Genomic DNA, 19491 nt, shown 5'->3' with positions numbered 1-19491 from the left:
TACAAGGAAGATGACATGGAAGCATTGATAAAGAACAGCAAGCTATTTTTTAAAAGAAGTATACAAGACCAGTTAGGGATCCAAACACATCAGATTAAAGTAAGTTACCCTTTTTATTTAACAATCAGCAAAATGAAAAAAAAAAAAAACAACATTGCTAGGGGAGGATATGGCAAAATACGGTCTTACGCTGCTGATAGAAATATAAATTGGCACAACCTCTTTAGAATAAAACTTTACCCAGATATACTATATGCTAAACAATGTTTGTCACCAGGGATACCACAACAGAAAACAAATACACTAAAAAAGTTCACTTTCCTGGCTGGTTGCGGTGGCTCACGCCTGTAATCCCAGCACTTCAGGAGACTGAGGCGGGCAGCTCCCTTGAGCCCAGAGTTCGAGACCAGCCTGGGTAACATGGTGAAACCCCATCTGTCATCTCTACAAAAAATTTTTAAAAATGTATCCAGACGTGGTAGTATGCACCCGTGGTCTAATTACTTGAGAGGCTGAGATGGGAGGCTCACTTAAGCCCAGGAGGTTGAGGCTGAAGTGAGCCATGATCATGCCACTGTACTCCATCCTGGGCTACAGGAGTGAGACCTTGTCTCAAAAAAAAGAAAAAAAAAATTTGCTTGCCTAGAATTTACATACATGCCAGTTAGGCAAACAGTAAACAAAGAAATTAAATATAAAGGATACTAGAATGTGACAAGTGCTATGGAGAAAAAGTAAAGCTGTGAAAGAGGGTAAGAAGTGTTAGGTTAGGGGTGAGTGTCAGGAATTCCTCAGACCATTCCCAAGTTAGTTGATTTGCCAGAAGAAATATTATAATGTGGACAGTGGTTAATCTCTGAAATAGGGGAAATAAATGTTTTATTTTCTTCAATTTTTACTTTCCCGTAGTTTCTGCAGTGAACATGTAGAAATAGATAACTGAAATCAACATTTTAAGAAATAATTAGAATTCTTTGACAAAATGAGTCTCTGACACACTTTATAGAGGTTGGTGTATTTTAGCAGTCTTTTGGGTATTACAGTGGATGTATTTACTTAAGGAGAATAAATATAAATGATTTTATTAGCATAAGGCTTAATATTACAGCCTGTCACACTGAGGTGAAAATGTGATGTAGATTTATTTTTCTCAAATCTTGCTGTTTTAAAATGAATTCATTTAGCAAGTTGAAATTCTATTTTGCTTATCTGCAATTAAGAACATGGAAAAACTATCAGTTTCTCCTGCTAGAATTTTGTCACATAAATGTTCTTACCAAGTTATTAATTATATTTGTTTTTTAGCACTGAATTTCAAATGGTAACTTTGCTTGATCATTTAAAAAATATCTTACCGTGTATTAAATGCCTCTTTCAGAATCACTTTAAAATGTTTCATGGTGGATTTCATTATATTTCACTTTCATTTTATAAACTATCAATGTAAGAATGTAGAGTAACTTAGAATTTTAGAATTTAATGCAGGAAAATATATTTTAGGAAAACAGTTAAAGGATGGGAAGAAGCCAGAACCATGCAAACCTATCCTCAAGGTGGAATTCAAAACGACTAGATCTGGGTAAGATTTTACTTCATTGCCAATGTTCATTGTATATAATTCCTCAAATAGCATGGAAGGCTATTTTATCATTAATTTTGAAAGCCTATTTTAGAATGGTCTACACCATTCTTAAATTTTATGCTTTTTTTTATTTAACAAAAGGAGTAAAATTGGTAAATTTAGGATAAAATACTTTTTTGTGTTCTTGTCTTTAGTACTTTTACACATTATCTTGGAAAGTTTGAATTATTTTTCCTGTTAAACTTCGTACCTTCTCTAGATCAGTCTTCAGTAGCAATAATGTTTATTCACTAGTGATCATTGTGGAGTAAGCAATGAAGAAAAAAAGATTTAAAATTGAACTTATTTTTACTATATGTGTTATGAAAGTTATATGTATTCTTCAGAAATTAAATCTCATATGAGTATCTGCCAATTATGAAAATAAATACAGTTTAATATTAAAGGGAGTTTGTTGGTTGTAGTTGAAGACATTGATTGTCACTATATGAATTATGTATGAAAATTGGATTGCTTCAACATTTATATATTTTACATATATTTTTGTGTCAAATGTTAGATTAAAAAATATAAAGAAAAAAATATCTGAAAATTCCACATCTCTTTAACTTCTAAAAGAAACCCTTTTATTTATGTTCTAGTTCCCCAGGAAAAGTATATGGTTTTATTTACTATGGCTTTTATTTGCTATAGCTATGTTGGACAGTGAATATATATAGTATAGTGCAGAGGTTCTGAAATTGTGGTCCCTTGGCCAACAGCATTAGCTGAGAACTTGTTTGAAATGCAAATTCTCAGATTCCACCCTAGACCTACTGAATCAGAAACTCTGGGGTTGGGACTCAGCAATCTGTGTTTTAACTAGACCTACAAGAAATGCTGATGCACTGTAACATTTAGAAACACTGGCGTATTTTTTGTATACCAGTTTATAACCACTGGTTGTTACAACTGGCCCACTCACTTTTTAATCTCCCCTCCCATTTCAATTCAACTCATTTGAGTAAAGGTACCAGGCTAAATATATATATATAAATGTCGTTATCTTTTCCTTCCTTCTTTTTAGCCTTTGTTGAGATCCAACAGATATATTCCAACAATAGCTGTATTCCAACAATAGATTAAGTGAATTCTAAGAGGTGTAGCATCTGTTTGACTCTTGCATCCTTCATTGTGTGACCTGTAGCATAGTTATCTGACTTCTTTGTGCTTCATTTTCCTCACTTATGACATAGATGGATAAAATATCAGACATTAGTTGTGACTAATTGAGATGATAATGTATGTAAAACATTTCAAGCAGTTCCTGGTATATAATAAACTCTATTTTTAAGGAAATCCCCTGCCACCAATTGATTTTTATTTGTTACATTTGTCCTATGGCAAAGGAATTAAAATAGGAAAAGCATGGTAGCAAAGGAAGAAAAACAGGAAGAAAACCTGAAAAAAATCTATGATTATAATACAAAATGAATTGGCTAAATATTTAAATTAATAGTGACTAATTAAGTTCTATTCTTATCTAGTTATTTTAACAAATATTGACTGGCAACAGTTCAGGGAAGATTTTTTCCTCTGTGCTTCACCTGTTCCAGTTTTTACTCCTAAATAATGTTAATATTTATGAGTTCAGGTTTCTTTAAGATGGCAGTAATACTTTTCCTTTCATAGAATTAGAAATAGAAATTTAAAATGTTGCTCTTTTGTAGGCATTTGTAAATACAGTCATCCACTGCCTAACAGCGTCATGATCAGTGGTGGACTGTATATACAATGATGGTCCCAATAAATTATAATATTGTATTTTACTTTACCTTTTCTATGTTTATATACACAAATACTTACCATTATGTTACAGTTGCCTACAATACTTAGTACAGTAATACGCTATATAGGTTTGTAACCTAGGAGTAATAGGCTATACAATATAGCCTAGATATGTAGTATATCATCGAGATTTGTGTGAGTTACACTCTATGATATTCATACAATGACAAAATTGTCCAATGATGCATTCCTCAGAAGGTATCCTTTGTCGTTAAATGACATAGTTATACTGTTAACTGGATCAGTAAGATCACCATTTTGTAACAGTGTTCTCTATTTTCTCAATTTCTTTTGTCACCTAAGATGGGAAATTCAGTAAATTCAACATATTCTTCTTTTCTGTCAGTCCCTGGCCTCTTTCCTTGAAATAGCTTTCCACATTATACTATGCAACCGAAATCGAGAACTGTGCTACCCACTCCACCTAGAGCAGTATCAGCCTCTATTCATTAAGCTGGGCAGCACTCATCTTTTTCCTGTTCCTATCAGGTATCATAAGAAGATGCCAACAGAATGTATTGTACAGTTCCTGTTGGCAAGTTACCAAATTTAATAAAAAGCCATCCTTTTATTCTCAGGGTCTTCTACATTTTCTTCTCTTTGCTTAGAAATAATTTGAGGTGGGTTCCCTATCATCCTTTGTGGCTCAGCAAAAATATGCAACCTTAAAGGTACTCTAGCCTCATTGGCCAGGTTAGGTCCTCCAATAATATACTCTCAAAACATCCAGTACTTTTTCTTTCTACAACCCATACATATCGTTAGTAATGAAATTATTTATTGAATATATGTCACCCACATTAAACATTCACCTCAATGAAAGCATGGTGGTGCTGAATGTGAAGAAGAAGATAGGCAGGTGTATTGAAAAGACAGTGATAAAGCGCTAACTATTAAAAATGCTTAGCTTAACTCTGAGGTAAAGGCAAATTCTGACAAAAAATGGAATTGAGATGTTACATAGCTTTTATTTTCTGATGAAATAAAGCAAATAAAACTTAGATCTAGAGAAACCAGATGTTCTCTAGCATAGGGAAATAAAGTATTTTAGTAGCAGTTTTATTATGGAACCAGTTCTTTATAAGAAGTCAGAAGTTAAATGTTAAGTCAATTCCATTGAAGTTGTTTCTTTGAGAAACTAATGTGAATCAGGTATGAAGTCCCATGGTGAATGGCAGTCAGCACAGTGTTGTGTGAACTCTGGAGTCAGACTACCTGGGTCTGAATCCCACCTCAGGTGTTTACTCATTGTGTAATCTTAGGCAAACCAAATAAGCCTTCTCTGCTTGTTGCTTTATCTGTAAGATGGGAATAATAATATTGTCTACCTCATTGAGTTGTTAAAAAATTAGATAAATATATAAAGCACTTGTAACGTGCTCTTTATACCAGTTGTCTCACATACACCACTGGTATGTGTCTCACACATACTGGTTGTCTCAGATGTTTGATTACCTCTGACAAACACCTAAAATGCAGTTGTTCACTTATCGTGCTTCCACAAAGCAAGTGTACAAGTGGCAAGGTTAACCAAATTTTATAACTGAAGAATCTAGTATTCCTTCCTAAATTGAGAATCATATTTATCTGAAAGAGAAAGGCTGTGATGTAAAAAAAATATTTTAGTCCTTTTTGATGTCAAAAAAAATTTTTAGATATCACATATGATGGTTCATTAGTGGGTTGTGAAAATAGTTTTGCCAGTTGTGACCATCAGTTTCTAACTTATAAACTAGAATAGGAAATAGAGAGCACTGCATACTTTAAGGGTAAGTATTGATTCCTGAAACTTTTATTCAGTGGTATATATTTGTCTGTATACTGCATTATGAAGTAAAATGCACTTCTTCCGATGGGGCATTATTAAAATATTTGAAAGTCCCTGATTTAGTAGAAATAATTGACGATTTGGATTATTAGACTGGGTTCCAAATCCCAGTTCTGCCACTTACTAACTGTATTATCTTTGGTAGGTTACCTAACCTCGCTGACCTTTTTACCTTACCTTAATAAAACAGAGACAGTAATTCCCACTTTATGAAATTCTTCATGAAGGACTAAATGAAATAATATGTGTCTGGCACATTATAGGTGTTTGTTAAACTCTAGTTTCTTTTCATTTCTACTTCTACACTTTTCTTTTCACTAGTAGACTATATCAGAAGTTGTCAGTGGGGCCAGATTTTCAACAAGAAACAACTTTGGATGGGTTCAAATAGGTACTCAGATGAACTCTAGAGTTTTGAGCTACAGAGCATTAGAAGATCTTTCAAAAATGATCACCATTCAAATAATTACCAGCTTTGGGAAAAGCACCTCTTTATTATGGAACCTAAAAGCAAATATTGGATCCTTGAGCAAGACGTCTGACTAGAGGTGCCTGGTGTTAATCAACATCCCCCCAATACACGCACACACAAAAGGACCAAAAAGATCAGACAACTAAAATTTGACTAGAGCCTCTGAAGAAAAGTGATGGAGCGCAGAAAGCGAGTGGCCAATTCCCCGTGGAGTATGGCAACCCAGGATGACAGCATAGAGGGGGAGCAAAACACCCTGACTCTGCTGCCCTGTCTCCCACTTTGAGCCAGGAGGCACTTCCCCTTGTGGGGAAAACGTAAGCCATAGGCCCCCAACAGTCCCCGTTACCACTGCAGGCACATGCAGTCCTTCTCTGATAGAATTCTGCAGTACTCATAGGCCCTGAGCCCAGTTTGTAGAGCCTCAAGGAATTTCCATGAAGCTGCATTGCTCCAGAGAATGAACAATGTGTGTACCCTCACCACCCCATGACCCAAGCTGCTATAGTATGGTGCCATCTTGAAATTGGAGCCAGTGCTTGAGTGCTCTCCTCAGGGGACCAGTAGCCACTTCATTTGTCCGCTCTTCAGGCTCCACTGTCATTCCACCATGCTCACATGGGTGACTACAATGCCATGATCCCAGCTGTTCAGTGCCTGTGGCCAGGAACAGTTGTGGCTCTGGTGCCCACACCTATGCAGCATGCTACCCCCCCAAAAAACAGATGGTCCTGTACAATGAGGGAGACAGCCCTGGGCTGGCTGCAGTACTACATGTCCTTGCTCCTCACTGGAAAAACAGCCCAGCAGACCCTCACCTGGCAGATCAGTGCCTGAACCAGTTGAACTGACATGAACCTGTGCCTTCAGTAGGAAAAAAAAAAAGCTCAGCAAACCTGCCTTTAGTAGGTTCGCCCCCAAGTCAACCTGAAAATCAGCCCATCAAGCCTAAACCTGGCTAAGCTGTACCACTCTTGCCCCAGACATCTGCAGCCTAAGCCACTAAGGCATTCACAGACATTGCTGACATGGATTGCAGCTGAAGAAATTGCGTGGAGACTACATGATGTCTCCACCCAGCACCAAAACCAACACACCCTACCCAACTAGCATAAGACCCATATGCAGGAATAAATCTTTCCCTAAAAAGCTACTCCATAAAATTGGAACAGGTGACTGTTCAACCAAATGTGCAGATTCAGTGTAGGAACACAAATATGAAAAAGCAAGGAAACATGACATCCCCAGAGGAACACAATAATTCTCCAGTGACAGAATCCAAAGAAGAGGAAATTTACAATATGCCCATAAAGAAATTCAAAATAATGGTTTATTAAAAACAAAACTCAGCAAGATACAAGAGAATACAGATAAACAACAAAATCAGAAAAAAGGCAATTCAACAAAGTTAGCATTTTTGAAAAGTGCAAACAGAAATCTTGGAACTGAAGAACTTAAATGAAAAATGCAATTGAGAGTTTCAGCAACAGACTACATCAAGCAAAAGAAAGAATTTCTGAATTTGAAGGTAGGTCTTTTGAAATAATCCAGCCAGAGGGTGGAAAAAAAAAAAGAATAAAAAAGAATGAAGCAAACCTATGGAACTTGAGAGTTGCATTTAAATATACAAATATTCACATAATTATAGAGGGTGAGAGGAGATGGAGGAAAGGCACAGAAAACATATTTAATGAAATAGTAGCTGAAAATTGCTCAAGTTGGGATAGAGATGTATATTCAGATCCAGGAAGCTCAAGAGTTTCAAATAGATTAAATTCAAAAGGTCCTCTCCAAGACACATTATAATCAAACTGTCAGAAGTCAAAGAGAATTCTAAAAGCAGAAAGAGAAAAGTGTCTTGTCACATGTAAGGATATCTTCATTAGATTATCAACGATTTCTCAGCAGAAACCTTGCAGGTCAGTAGAGAATGGATGATATATTCAAAATGCTGAAAGAACAAAACCTGTCAGCTAAGAATACTATACCCAGCAAAGCTATCCTTCAGAAGTGAACGTGAAATAAACTCTTTCCCAGACAAGCAAAAGCTGAGATAATTCATCACCACTAGATTGGCCTAACAAGAAATGATTACGCTGAGTCTTACAGCAAGAAGTGAAAAGCAGGTAATTACTGTCATGAAAACATCAGAAATTATAAAACTCACAGGCAGAGATAAATTTGTAATCAAACTCGTAATATTCCAATACTATGATGATGCTATGTAAATCTTTCACACCTCAACTATGAAGGTTAAAAGTCAAAATAGTCAGTAATAACTACAGCCACAAGTAGTTGTTAAGGAGCACCCAATAAATAAGGAGATATATAACAAAAATGTTACTTTGTTGAGAGAAGGGTTGAGAAATGTTGAGAGAAGGGTAAAAGTCTAGAATATTATTATGCAGCTAAAGTTAAGTTGTTACCAGCTTAAAATACTCTGTTATAACCACTTGATTATTTATGTTACACTCATGATAACCATCAAGAAAGAAATCACAGCAGATGCACAAACAAGAAGGAGAAAGGAATCAAAGCTTAGTACCATACAAAAACCATCAAACCACAAAGCCAAACAACAAGAAAGGAAGAATATAACAAAGGATACAGAAAAACAAGAAAGCGGTTAATGAAATGGCAAGAGTAAGTTTTACCTGTCAGTAATTACCTTGAATGTAAATGGATTAAATTTCCCAACTATAAAAGATATAGCATGAATGAAAAAAGAAAAACTTTATGCTACCTACTATAGACTCACGTCACTTGTACGGATACACATAGACTGAAAGTGAAAGTATGGAAAAAGATATTTCATGCAAACCGAAACCAAAAATGAGCAGGTTTATAAAATATCAGATAAAATAGACGTTAAATCAAAAACTGTAAAAAATGACCAAAAAAGTCATTATGTAACAACGAAGGGATCAATTTAGCATGAGGATATAAGAATTATAAATATATATGCATTGAACACTAGAGCACACAAATTATTACATCTAAAGGGAGAGATAAACTGCAATACGTAAGTAGTAGAGGAATTCAACACCCTACTTTCAGCAATAGACATATTATCCAGGCAGAAAATCAACAAAGAAACAATGGATTTAAATTGCAATGTAGACCAAGTAGATCTAACATACATTTACAGAATATTCCATCCAATAGCTGCAGATGCATATTCTTCTCCACTGTGCATGGAACGTTCTTGAGGAGAGATCATATGTTAGATCAAGAGCAAGTATTAACACATATGAGAAGATAGAGATCGTATCAAGTAGCTTTTTTGGCCACAGTGGTATAAAACTAGAAATGAATAACAAGAGAAACTTTGGAAACTAAAAATACGTGGACATTACACATCATGCTCTGAATAGCCAATGAGTCAATAAAGACGTTGAAAATGGAAAATAAATGATTCTTGAGACAACATGGGAAAACACAATATACTGAGGCCTATGGAATACAGCAAAAGCAGTCCTAAGAGGAAAATTTATAGCAATAAATACTTACATCAGAAAAGCAGAATAATCTCAAATAGACAACCTAACACTGCACCTCAAGGAACTAGAAAAAAGTGAACAAACCCAAATTGGTAGGAAGAAAGAAATAATAATTATCAGAGCCGAAATATACAAAATAGAGACTAAATAAAAATACGAAGTAGCAATGAAACACAGTTTGTACAAAATAGAGACTAAATAAAAATACCAAATATCAATGAAACACAGTTTGTTTTTTGAAAAGTTAAACAAAATCAAACCTTTAGTAAGATTAAGAAAAAGAGATGACTCAAATTAATAAATGCAGAGATGAAAAAGGAAACATTACAACCCGTACAATAGAAACAATCACAAGAAACTATGATGAATAATTATATGCCAACAAATTGAGTAATCTAAAAAAAAAGTGTATAAAGTTCTGGGCACATACAGCCTACCAAGATTGACTTAGGAAGAAATGGAAAATTTCAACAGACCAATAACAAGTGAGGGAATTGAATCAGTAATAAAAGTAGTCTCCCAGTAAAGAAAAGCCCAGACCCGGACATATTCAGTGCTGAGTTTTAGTAAACATACAAAGAAGAATATCAGCCCACCTCAAACTGTTTCAAAAAATTGAAGAGAAGGGAATTCTTCCAAACTCATTATATGAAACCAACATTATTCTCATACCAATACTAATTCCTGAAACTATTCTAAAAAATTGAAGAGAAGAGAATTCTCCCTAGCTCATTCTATGAGGCCAGCATCACCCTGATAACAAAACCCAGTAACACACAACAAAAAAAGAAAACTATCAACAGTACCTCTCTGAAGAACATAGATGCAGAAATTTTTAACAAAGTACTAGCAAACTGAATTAAACAGTACATTAAAAAGATCATGTACCACAATCAAGTGGGATTCATCCTAGGGAATTTCTTGTGCACTTTCACCAGTTCTATCCAACATAGTACTGGAAGTCTTAGCCAGAGCAATTAAGCAAGACAAAGACATCCAGATTGGAAAGGAGAGAGTCAAATTACCCCTCTTTGCAAACAGAATGACGTTTTATTTATATAGAAAATCCTAAAGACTCAACTGAAAAACTGTCAAAACTAATAAGTGAATTTAGTAAAGTTGCAGGATAGAAAACGTATGGTAGTCAGTAACATTTCTATATGCTGATAGTGAACTAACTGAAAAAGAAGTCAAGAAAACAATCTCATTTACAATAGCTACTGAAAAAAGATAGCTAGGATTAAATTTAACAAAGGAGATAAAAGATCTCTACACTGATAACTATAAAACATTGAGGAAAGAAATTGAAGAGCACAAATGGAAGTGTATCTTTTTCATGGATTGGAAGAATTTTATTTTTTAAATGTCCATACTAACCAAAGTGAGCTACAGATTCCATGTATTTCCTATCAAAAACCAATGACATTGTTGACAAAAATAGGAAACTTTCTAAAATTTATATGAAACCACAAAAAATGTAAATAGTGAAAGTAATATTTATCCAAACAAGTAAACACAAAACACGGTGCTGAAGACATCACACTACCAGACTTCAAAATATACTATAAAACTGTGGTAATCAAAACAGCATGGTATTGGCATAAAAAGAGATGCATAGACCAATGGTGCGGAATAGAGAGCCCAGAAATAAATCTATGTATCTGTAGCCAGTTGATTTCCAAGAAAGATATGAAGAACAAAAATTGGAAGGACATGCTTTTCAATAAATGCTGCTGGGAAAATAGGATATCCACATGCATAAGACTAAAACCACACCCCTTTCACCAAATACAAAAATCTGCTAAAAAATGTATTAAAGACTTAAATGTAAGACCTGAAAGTATGAAACTACTGGAAGAATACATGGGAAATGCTTCACTATATGGGACTGGGCAAAGATTTTTTTGGATAGAACCTCAAAAGTGTAGGCAACAAAAGCCAAAATAGAAAAATGGAATTACATCCAATTAAAAAGATTCTTCAGAGCAAAGGAAACAGTCAACCGAGTGAAGAGACAGTCTGCAGAATGGGAGAAAATATTTGTAAACTATACATCTAGCTAAAGATTAATATACAGAATATATAAGGAACTCAGTTCAATAGCCAAAAAAAAAAAATCTGATAAAAATGGGCAGAAAACCTTTAACAGACATTCTTCAAAAGAAGAAATACAAATGACCAACCAGGCATATGAAGAAATGTTCAACATCACTAATCATCAGGGAAATACAAATAATACCACAATAAGATATCACCTCACTCTGATTAGAATGGCAGTTATCAAACAAGACAAAAGATAAAAGTGTTAGTATATGGAGAAAAGGGAACCTATACATACAGTTGATGGAATGTAAATTAGTGAAGCCATTATGGAAGATCATATGGAGGTTCCCCAGAAAGTTAAAAATAGAACTACTATATGATCCAACAGTCTCATTACTTGATACATATCTGAGGGAAATGAAATCAGTATGTTGAAGCAATATCTGCACTCCCATGTTCCCTTTGTGATTATGGCACTTGGTCTTACATCTGTTAAGAAAAAGTCCACAGGCATATTTGTATGTAATTTCATCTAATGAGTGAAGATCTCTTTGAGTCTATGGACTTTTACAATTTGAAGTGCCTCATCAGTTAACCTAACCCTTTTTCATGTTACTTTTGGTATGTCAGTCAAAAAGTTTTAACCTTAAATGATTGATTTTTACTTTATCACTGTCTTCAGAAATAGTCATTCTACAACCCAGCCCAAATTTATCTATATTATCTTTATTCTCTCAAAACTAGAATATTTTCTCCCAGTCTTAATCCCCAAATCTCACACCTAACTATGATAAACTGCCATTCACTTTCTTGTTTTTAAGATAACATTTTGACTTTCATTTGCTTAGCACAATTCTGAAGTCTTCTCCCTACACTGTATAATAAACTAGTGGCTAATTCTACCTGTAGTAAGTGGTCAAATACAGGGAGCAATCAAGCCAGCTCACATGGTGAGATTACCACACTACTTTGTGTTCTTGTGACTTCAGACCTGCTACTGCTGTATTTTTAATCACTTGTCTGGGGAAAGGTGACTATTACAGCTTTGTGTTACAATCCCGTATTGCCAGAAAATTATGTCTAGTAGATTGATAACTCTGTCTTTTGACACTAGAACACCTCTTTTAGTAGCTGTGTAAGTATATGCCCAAGATTGGGCTTATCCATGACTCAATTTGAAGTGCTAAAATCCTTGCCCCTCTAATTTTAGGCTATTCCCTATATTTGTTTTTTAATTCATCACTGTTGAATTTAAACTGATATTACATATATAATGAAGCCTACTGTTATATGCCTACTGTTAGCACCTACAGAATGATTTCCTGCCAGTTCCAAACCCTTTAGAGTCAAAACTCCCAACACTGGTATTTTATCTTGAAAGACACCAAAATAAACAAGTAGAAAAGAGGACTAGGAGATTCTGAACAGGCACACACATACAAAAAGAAAGCCAGCATAATACGCTCTGAGGCTAAGATAGTTTGGTTTGATAGTTTGGGGCTACAGAACAATTGATGAGAATGATAACAGAAGGAAGGCCAGGAGATATATTGTAGGAAGGATTAATTTGTGAGAGTACCTTATTAGCATCATTTCCAACACAAGCCAGGATGTAGGGACATTAAAAGAAAGAAAAACAAGGCCGGGCATGATGCCTCATGCCTGTAATCCCAGCACTTTGGGAGGCCTGGGTGGGCGGATCATGAGGTCAGGAGTTTGAGACCAGCCTGGCCAATATGGTGAAACTCTGACTCTCCTAAAAATGGAGAAATTAGCCAGGCATGGTGGCATGTACCTGTAATCCCAGCTACTCAGGAGGCTGAGGCAGGAGAATCACTTGAACCCAGGAGGCGGAGGTTACAGTGAGACAAGATGGTGCCATTGCACTCCAAATTGGTGGATTCACAAGGGAAAATGCATGCTGGCGTGTAACGTGTATTTGGTGAGATACAGGTATCAATTATGTCTTTATTGATTTTTATAATCAGGTTTTTTACATAGTAAATACAAATATAGGAGTGAGTATGCTTTCCTTTTTGATGTCATAGATAATACAGTAGTGAAAATCTTTTGTTGAATTATTTCATTATAATGAATTTCCCATGGTGAAATTTTGAAGGAAAGAGGTTTTCTATGGCTCTTGACAAATTGCCATGTTGCTTTTCAGTAGTATCTGTGTATACTTTAAAGAAGTGAGTATAAAATATACCAATGTCATAAATAATCTCATCAGTATAGGATGATTTTTGTTTTATTTTGTCAATACTGATATGGTTTGACTGTGTCCTCACCCACATCTCATCTTGAGTTGTAGTTCCCTTAATCCCCATGTGAAGTGGGAGGGATTTGGTGGGAGGTAATTGAATCATGAGGGTGGATCCCTCATGCTATTCTCTTGATAGAGAGTAAGTTCTCATGAGATCTGATAGTTTTATAAGAGGCTTCCCCCCTTTGCTTGGCTCTCTGTCATGCAAAGAAGGACATATTTGCTGCACCTTCCACCATGATGGTAAGTTCCCTGAGGCCTCCCCAGCCATGCTGAACTGTGAGTCAATTAAACCTCTTTTCTTTGTGAATTACTCAGTCTCAGATATGTCTTTATTAGCAGCATGAGAACTAACTAATACAGTAAATTGGCACCAGGAGTGGTGTGCTGCTGAAAAGATATCCAAAAATGTGGAAGTGACTATGGAACTGGGTAACACGCAGAAGTTGGAACAGTTTGGAGGGTTCGGAAAAAGACAGAAAGATGTAGGCAAGTTTGCAACTTCCTAGAGACTTGAAGGACTCAGAAGACTGAAAGATACGGGAAAGTTTCGAACTTCCTAGAGACTTGTTGAATGGGTTTGACCAAAATGCTGATAGTGATACGGACAATGAAGTCCAGGCTGAGGTGGTCTCAGATGGAGCTGAGGGACTTGTTGGAAACTAGATCTATGGTGAGTCTTACTGTGCTTTAGCAAAGAGACTGGTGGCTTTTTGCCTCTGTCCTAGAGATCTGTGGAACTTTGAACTTGAGAGAGATTATTTGGGGTATCTGGTGGAAGAAATTTCTAAGTGGCAAAATGTTCAAGAGGAAGCAGAGCATAAAAGTTTGGAAACTTTGCAGCCTGATGATGCGCTAGGGGAGAAAAACCCATTTTCTGGGAAGAAATTCAAGCCTGCTGTAGAAATTTGCATAAGTAATGAGAAGCTGAATGTTAATCAACAAGACAATAGGGTAAATGCCTCCAGGCCATGTCAGAAACCTTCACAGCAGTCCCTTCCATCACAGGCCCAGAGGCCTAGGAGAAAAAATGTTTTCAAGGGCCAGATCCTGGGTCTTGCTGCTTTGTGCAGTCTCTGGACCTGGTGCCCTATGTCCCAGCCATGGCTAAAAGGGGTCAACATAGAGCTCAGGCCATTGCTTCAGAGGGTGCAAGCCCCAAGCCTTGGCAGCTGATATGTGGTGTTGGGTCTGCAAATACTCAAAGGTCAAGAATTGAGATTTGGGAACCTCCACCTAGATTTCAGAGCATGTTTGGAAATCCCTGGATGTCCAGGCAGAAGTTTGCTGCAGGGTGAAAGCCTTGTGGAGAACCTCCACTAGGGCAGTGTGGACGGGAAATGTGGAGTCGGTGCCTCCACACAGAGCCCCCAGTGGAACACTGCCTAGTAGAGCTGTGAGAAGAGGGCCACCATCCTCCAGACCCCAGAATGGTAGATCCACTGACAGCTTGCACCATGCATTTGGACAAGCTGCAGACACTCAACGCCAACCCATGAAAGCAACCAGGAGGTGTCTGTACTGGGGTCTGTACCTTGCAAAGCCACAGGGGCAGAGCTGTCAAGACCATGGGAACCCACTTCTTCCATCAGAGTGACCTGGATGTGACAGATGAAGTCAAAGGAGATCATTTTGGAAATTTAAGGTTTAGTGATGGCCCTTTTGGATTTTGGATTTGCATGGGGCCTGTAGCCCTTAATTTTGGCCAATTTCTCCCATTTGGAATGGGAGAAATTGGAATTTACCCAATGCCTGTATCCCCATCGTATCTAGCTAGAGTTATGTGGTTTCAGATTACATCCAGAGTGTGAGGGGGTATGAGGCTTGGATTGAGATCCTCAATAGCATCCTCACATTCCCCCCACAAACCCACAGTGATAGAGTAAGTCAAGTAATAGTATTAGAAGTCTCAACTTTTGTGCTAGGCTAGTGTTGCTCAAATTATGGCTGTAAAGAGTTCCCGTGTGCTAAATGATCTGAGACAACATAAGTACAGAAATCAAGACTGAATGTAGACACTTGAATGCCACTTGACATTGTTGCAGCATTTACATGCACATTCACAGTTTGTGTTTGTTTGTTTTACAAAAGCATAGCTTTTCAACAAATTTTAAAAAAAATTTAAATACTTCTTGACCACAGTTTGGAAAGCAATGTTCAAGACAACATGTATTTAGACAAGTACTTCAAATTCATCTTCTGATATTTTCAATTTTATTTCTTTTTTCCTCTCAGCCCTTCTATTAGAGAGATTTTTGAAAATGTTGTTTTGGATCATTTCATTTTGATTTGATAGATTAAAAAACTTAGTAGAAAAAAATTATTAATATTTTTTGAGTGTCCTTCACAAGTTTGGTTTTTACTCTAACAATTTATGCATATGAACCTATTTTAATTGACATATAATCTGCAAAATAAATCTAAACTTTTTTATTTTGTGTGAAAAATAATTTAATACCGAATAGGAGAGTGTGAATTTCTATTAGACTTTTCAAATTAGGTATTAATAGTTTATATTTGAAATTTGAGTTAAGAATTTTAGGAATTTGATATAGGGTCTTGTAAAATCAATAATTATTTATTCATTTAGTAAATACATATGTCTCTGGACTTTCTGCTAAGCATTAGGAATAGAGTGGTAAAGTTTAGGTATTAGTTACCAGGTAGCTCTCAAGAGCTAAGGTATAATTCTGCTTACCAAATATATAGTTATTAAGTGTTCCCTCTAAAATGGAATTGTACATTTCCATTTGAAAAAAAATTGTTGAGGGTTTGGTAAAATCAGTAATGCAGACAATTAGTAATGTAGACAATGTCATATGAGATTGACTAGAGCTTAAATCCCAATTTTTTAAATACATGGAGATATTGAATAATATAGGTACTAATTATGCAGAACAATTATTAAAATGGCACAGCAATTAAATTTCACCCTGCTGTAGGTATGTTCCCCAAATCTGGCCATGTGTGGGAAGCATGTGAAATGCTGGGCCCCATGCTCCAGCATTTCCAGTCCATTAAGTCTGGTGAGGCAGTGATCAGCTCAGCTGTAGGGTTAGTGGTATTTTAAATATTTCTTTGACAAGCACCTTGGGGTACCTAGCTGTGGTTTTGGGGATGCAAAGCTAAAACATGCAAAGCAGATAAACAATGACAGTGAAGTGTGGTAATGCTGAGTAGAGGTATGCAGAAGGTAGCTAGGAACATGGAGGGGGCCCCCAACTCTGTCAGGGTGGCTGGGCTGGGAAAGGTTTCTCTAAGGAGATGATGATTGGAATGAGTTTTGAAGGAGGAACAGGAACTGACTAAACAGAAAACGAGGAAAAGTACATCTGTCAATGAACAACTCAAGTGAATGCTATCATACAAAAGTAATTGTGGAGATGAAAAGGAGGAGACACATTCTAGAGATCCTAATGGAGTAAACAGGATGTGTCTGCATGATTTGGAGTCCTTTCACCCATTATCATGTCCTGGCTTACTCACTGGCCTGCAGCCCCACTGGCCTGTTAGTTCCTCAGGTACAGCCATCTCGTTTCTGACCTCTGGTCTTTGCGGTGGCTATTCCTGCTGACTAGAGTAGACCTCCTTCTTCCACAAACCCAGTTCTTTGAATGGCTGGCTCCTTTTCATTTAGGTCCCAGCCCAACTGCCATCCCTTCTGGGGTCTGTCCTCATCATGCTGTCTCACCATCGCTCCTGTGGCCCTGCCCTCACAGTCAGCCTACCACTAAGCCTTGTATTCATCTTCATAATATTAATACCTATCACAGTGTGTTGTCTGCCTAGAGTAGACGTAGGAGCACGGCTTTATTCCCTGGAACACAGGTCCTAAAAATACTTCAGTGAATGAATATGTAGTATTATGGAGCTGAGTTTAACAAATTAGTTATACAAATGGCTTTTTGGATAGAAGTGGCACTTTTAAGTGAAGAAGGCATCATATGGAAACAGCTTCAGCTGAACTTATTGTTAAGGCAGGCCTGGGAAGGTAATCTTGGCAGAAAGCATGTTTACTCCATCAAGTGTCTAGTTTCTTAAAAAAATCTAATCAAAGTAGAAGGCTTCCAAACTGACGTCTTTCTAACCTGACTGTCTTCCAAAATGAGAAGGGTCTTGGTTAACACCCAATGTCATTAAAAGGGATTCTACTAAAATTCTACTTAATCAAGTAAAAACTATTATCTCTAGACCTTCTTATAACATCAAAAGACTTACCTTTTTATTTTAAAAGAAAATTAATATTCTTCACCTTTGTAATTCATGTTACCTAGAAATAGTTTAGATCCCTAGAACTTTTAATACAATTCCAAATGCTTACAAAAACTTTGAATTTTCATAATTTTTGCTGTGAAGTGCTAAAATATTGAACTTTATTTTATCATTGCATTTATGACTAATTTCTTTTTTTAAGATAATTGTTAATATATACTCTTCAAGTTTGAGGCATTATAATGAAAAAACATATAACCTGTGAAGGTTCACGGGTTGGATGGTTCTTGCCTGGCAATCAGACAGACAATTTTAAAGAGACACCACATAAAATAGCACAAGTAAAATAGATTTGGCAAATGTTTATTATTATGAAAAAGAAAATTACCTTGGTGACAGGTCAGTTGGCATTTCATTCAAACTGTTTCTCTTTTGTAAATATAAGTTTAAAAAATAAGTACAGGCAGCTTACAAAGCCACGAAGAAAAACTTACTTGGCTTCCGAGGATAAACCTACCTAGCTACCATAGTGTCAAGATGGTGTAAACTGGTCACCTACCCGGTTTGATCTCCCTGGGTGCTTTGTGGACATTTTATTCTGTAATGTACAGCTATAATCTCTCTTCATTGTTCTGGCATTAATAACACAGTTTAGAAAAATAGGTTATATTTAAAAGCATACTTACCAGCCGTTCTTGAAATATTACATATAGAATACCTGGCTCAAGTCTTCCATTCTAAAAATTTAACAAGTATTAGTTCCCCACTGGTCCCTTCATCCCTTTCCTTGGATTATTTTAATTCAGTTGTATGTTGCATCTCAAGGTATAGAAGAGTGGAGATGTATTCTGTTTATTCGTTATATGTGATAAAAAGTGGAAGAAAATTAAATATACTTTCCTGAGCATGGTCATAATAATCACAGTATGCTGAGAGGTTGAAACACTGAATGTGTGGATATGGTTCTATTTAGGATAACATTTTAAGCTCCCTAACTGCAATTTAGCTAGAGAAACATTACCCAAATCAATTAATGCTAAAAAATAAACAAAAGGTAGCAAATGAGTAGTGCAACACACATTTCTACTCATTCATTCCTTTGAAATAATATTTAATTACTACCCACTATATGGCAAGTACTGTTCCAGGCACTGTTGTGGATGCAGCAATGAACAAAACACACAAAACCACTGCCCTCATGAAGCATACATTTTAATGAGAAAAACAGTAAGCAAAAAGCAAAATAAATAAATTTGTGTAGTGATAATTGCTATGGAAAAAATAAAGCAAGGAAGGATACATAAGGATGTAGTTTTATAAAAGTATTATGTACACAAGCACATACATATATTGCATTGATATTTATATTTACTTACAAACTACATACCCATATGATTACCCGTCTGTCTAATTAAATTTTAGTGAAGTTGATTTACTCCTGTTTTAGATAAAAATAAATATAATTTAGTGGTTTCAATGGGTGTTTTGCCCACAAACCATGAAGGGAAATTTTCACAATGGATGATAATGACAATTTGATGATATAATAATTAAAAATAGGTAACTTTTACTAAGGATGTGCTGAGCCAGGCACTGTCCAATTTAAGAATTATCTGAGATTAGATACTTATCACTACATATCCATTTTATACATTTAGAAGCTTAGGAACAGAGAGGGTAAGCAACGTGCCGAAGATCATACAGAAATTAAGCCAGAGCTAAGATTTAAATGCAGTTGGTTTAGTTCCAGAACTAGCACTT

General features: G+C 36.0%; 1 protein-coding gene across 2 annotated transcripts in view; it reads left to right on the top strand.

Annotated features, from left to right (window-relative positions):
• LOC116463139 (syntaxin-binding protein 5) overlaps nucleotides 1-19491 on the top strand; it is a 185724-nt gene that overhangs the window by 89339 nt on the left and 76894 nt on the right. For both annotated transcript variants that reach the window (XM_032146104.2, XM_032146103.2), the window contains exon 9: nucleotides 1501-1579. In XM_032146104.2, the coding sequence (XP_032001995.1) occupies nucleotides 1501-1579 (79 nt within the window). The remainder of the gene's footprint in view (nucleotides 1-1500; nucleotides 1580-19491) is intronic.

The sequence above is a fragment of the Hylobates moloch genome, unplaced genomic scaffold (assembly GCF_009828535.3).
Source record: "Hylobates moloch isolate HMO894 unplaced genomic scaffold, HMol_V3 SCAFFOLD_26, whole genome shotgun sequence".
NCBI classification, from domain to species: domain Eukaryota; kingdom Metazoa; phylum Chordata; class Mammalia; order Primates; family Hylobatidae; genus Hylobates; species Hylobates moloch.
The sequence above is the reverse complement of the archived record's forward strand: the minus strand, read 5'-3'. Positions and strand labels throughout refer to the sequence as shown.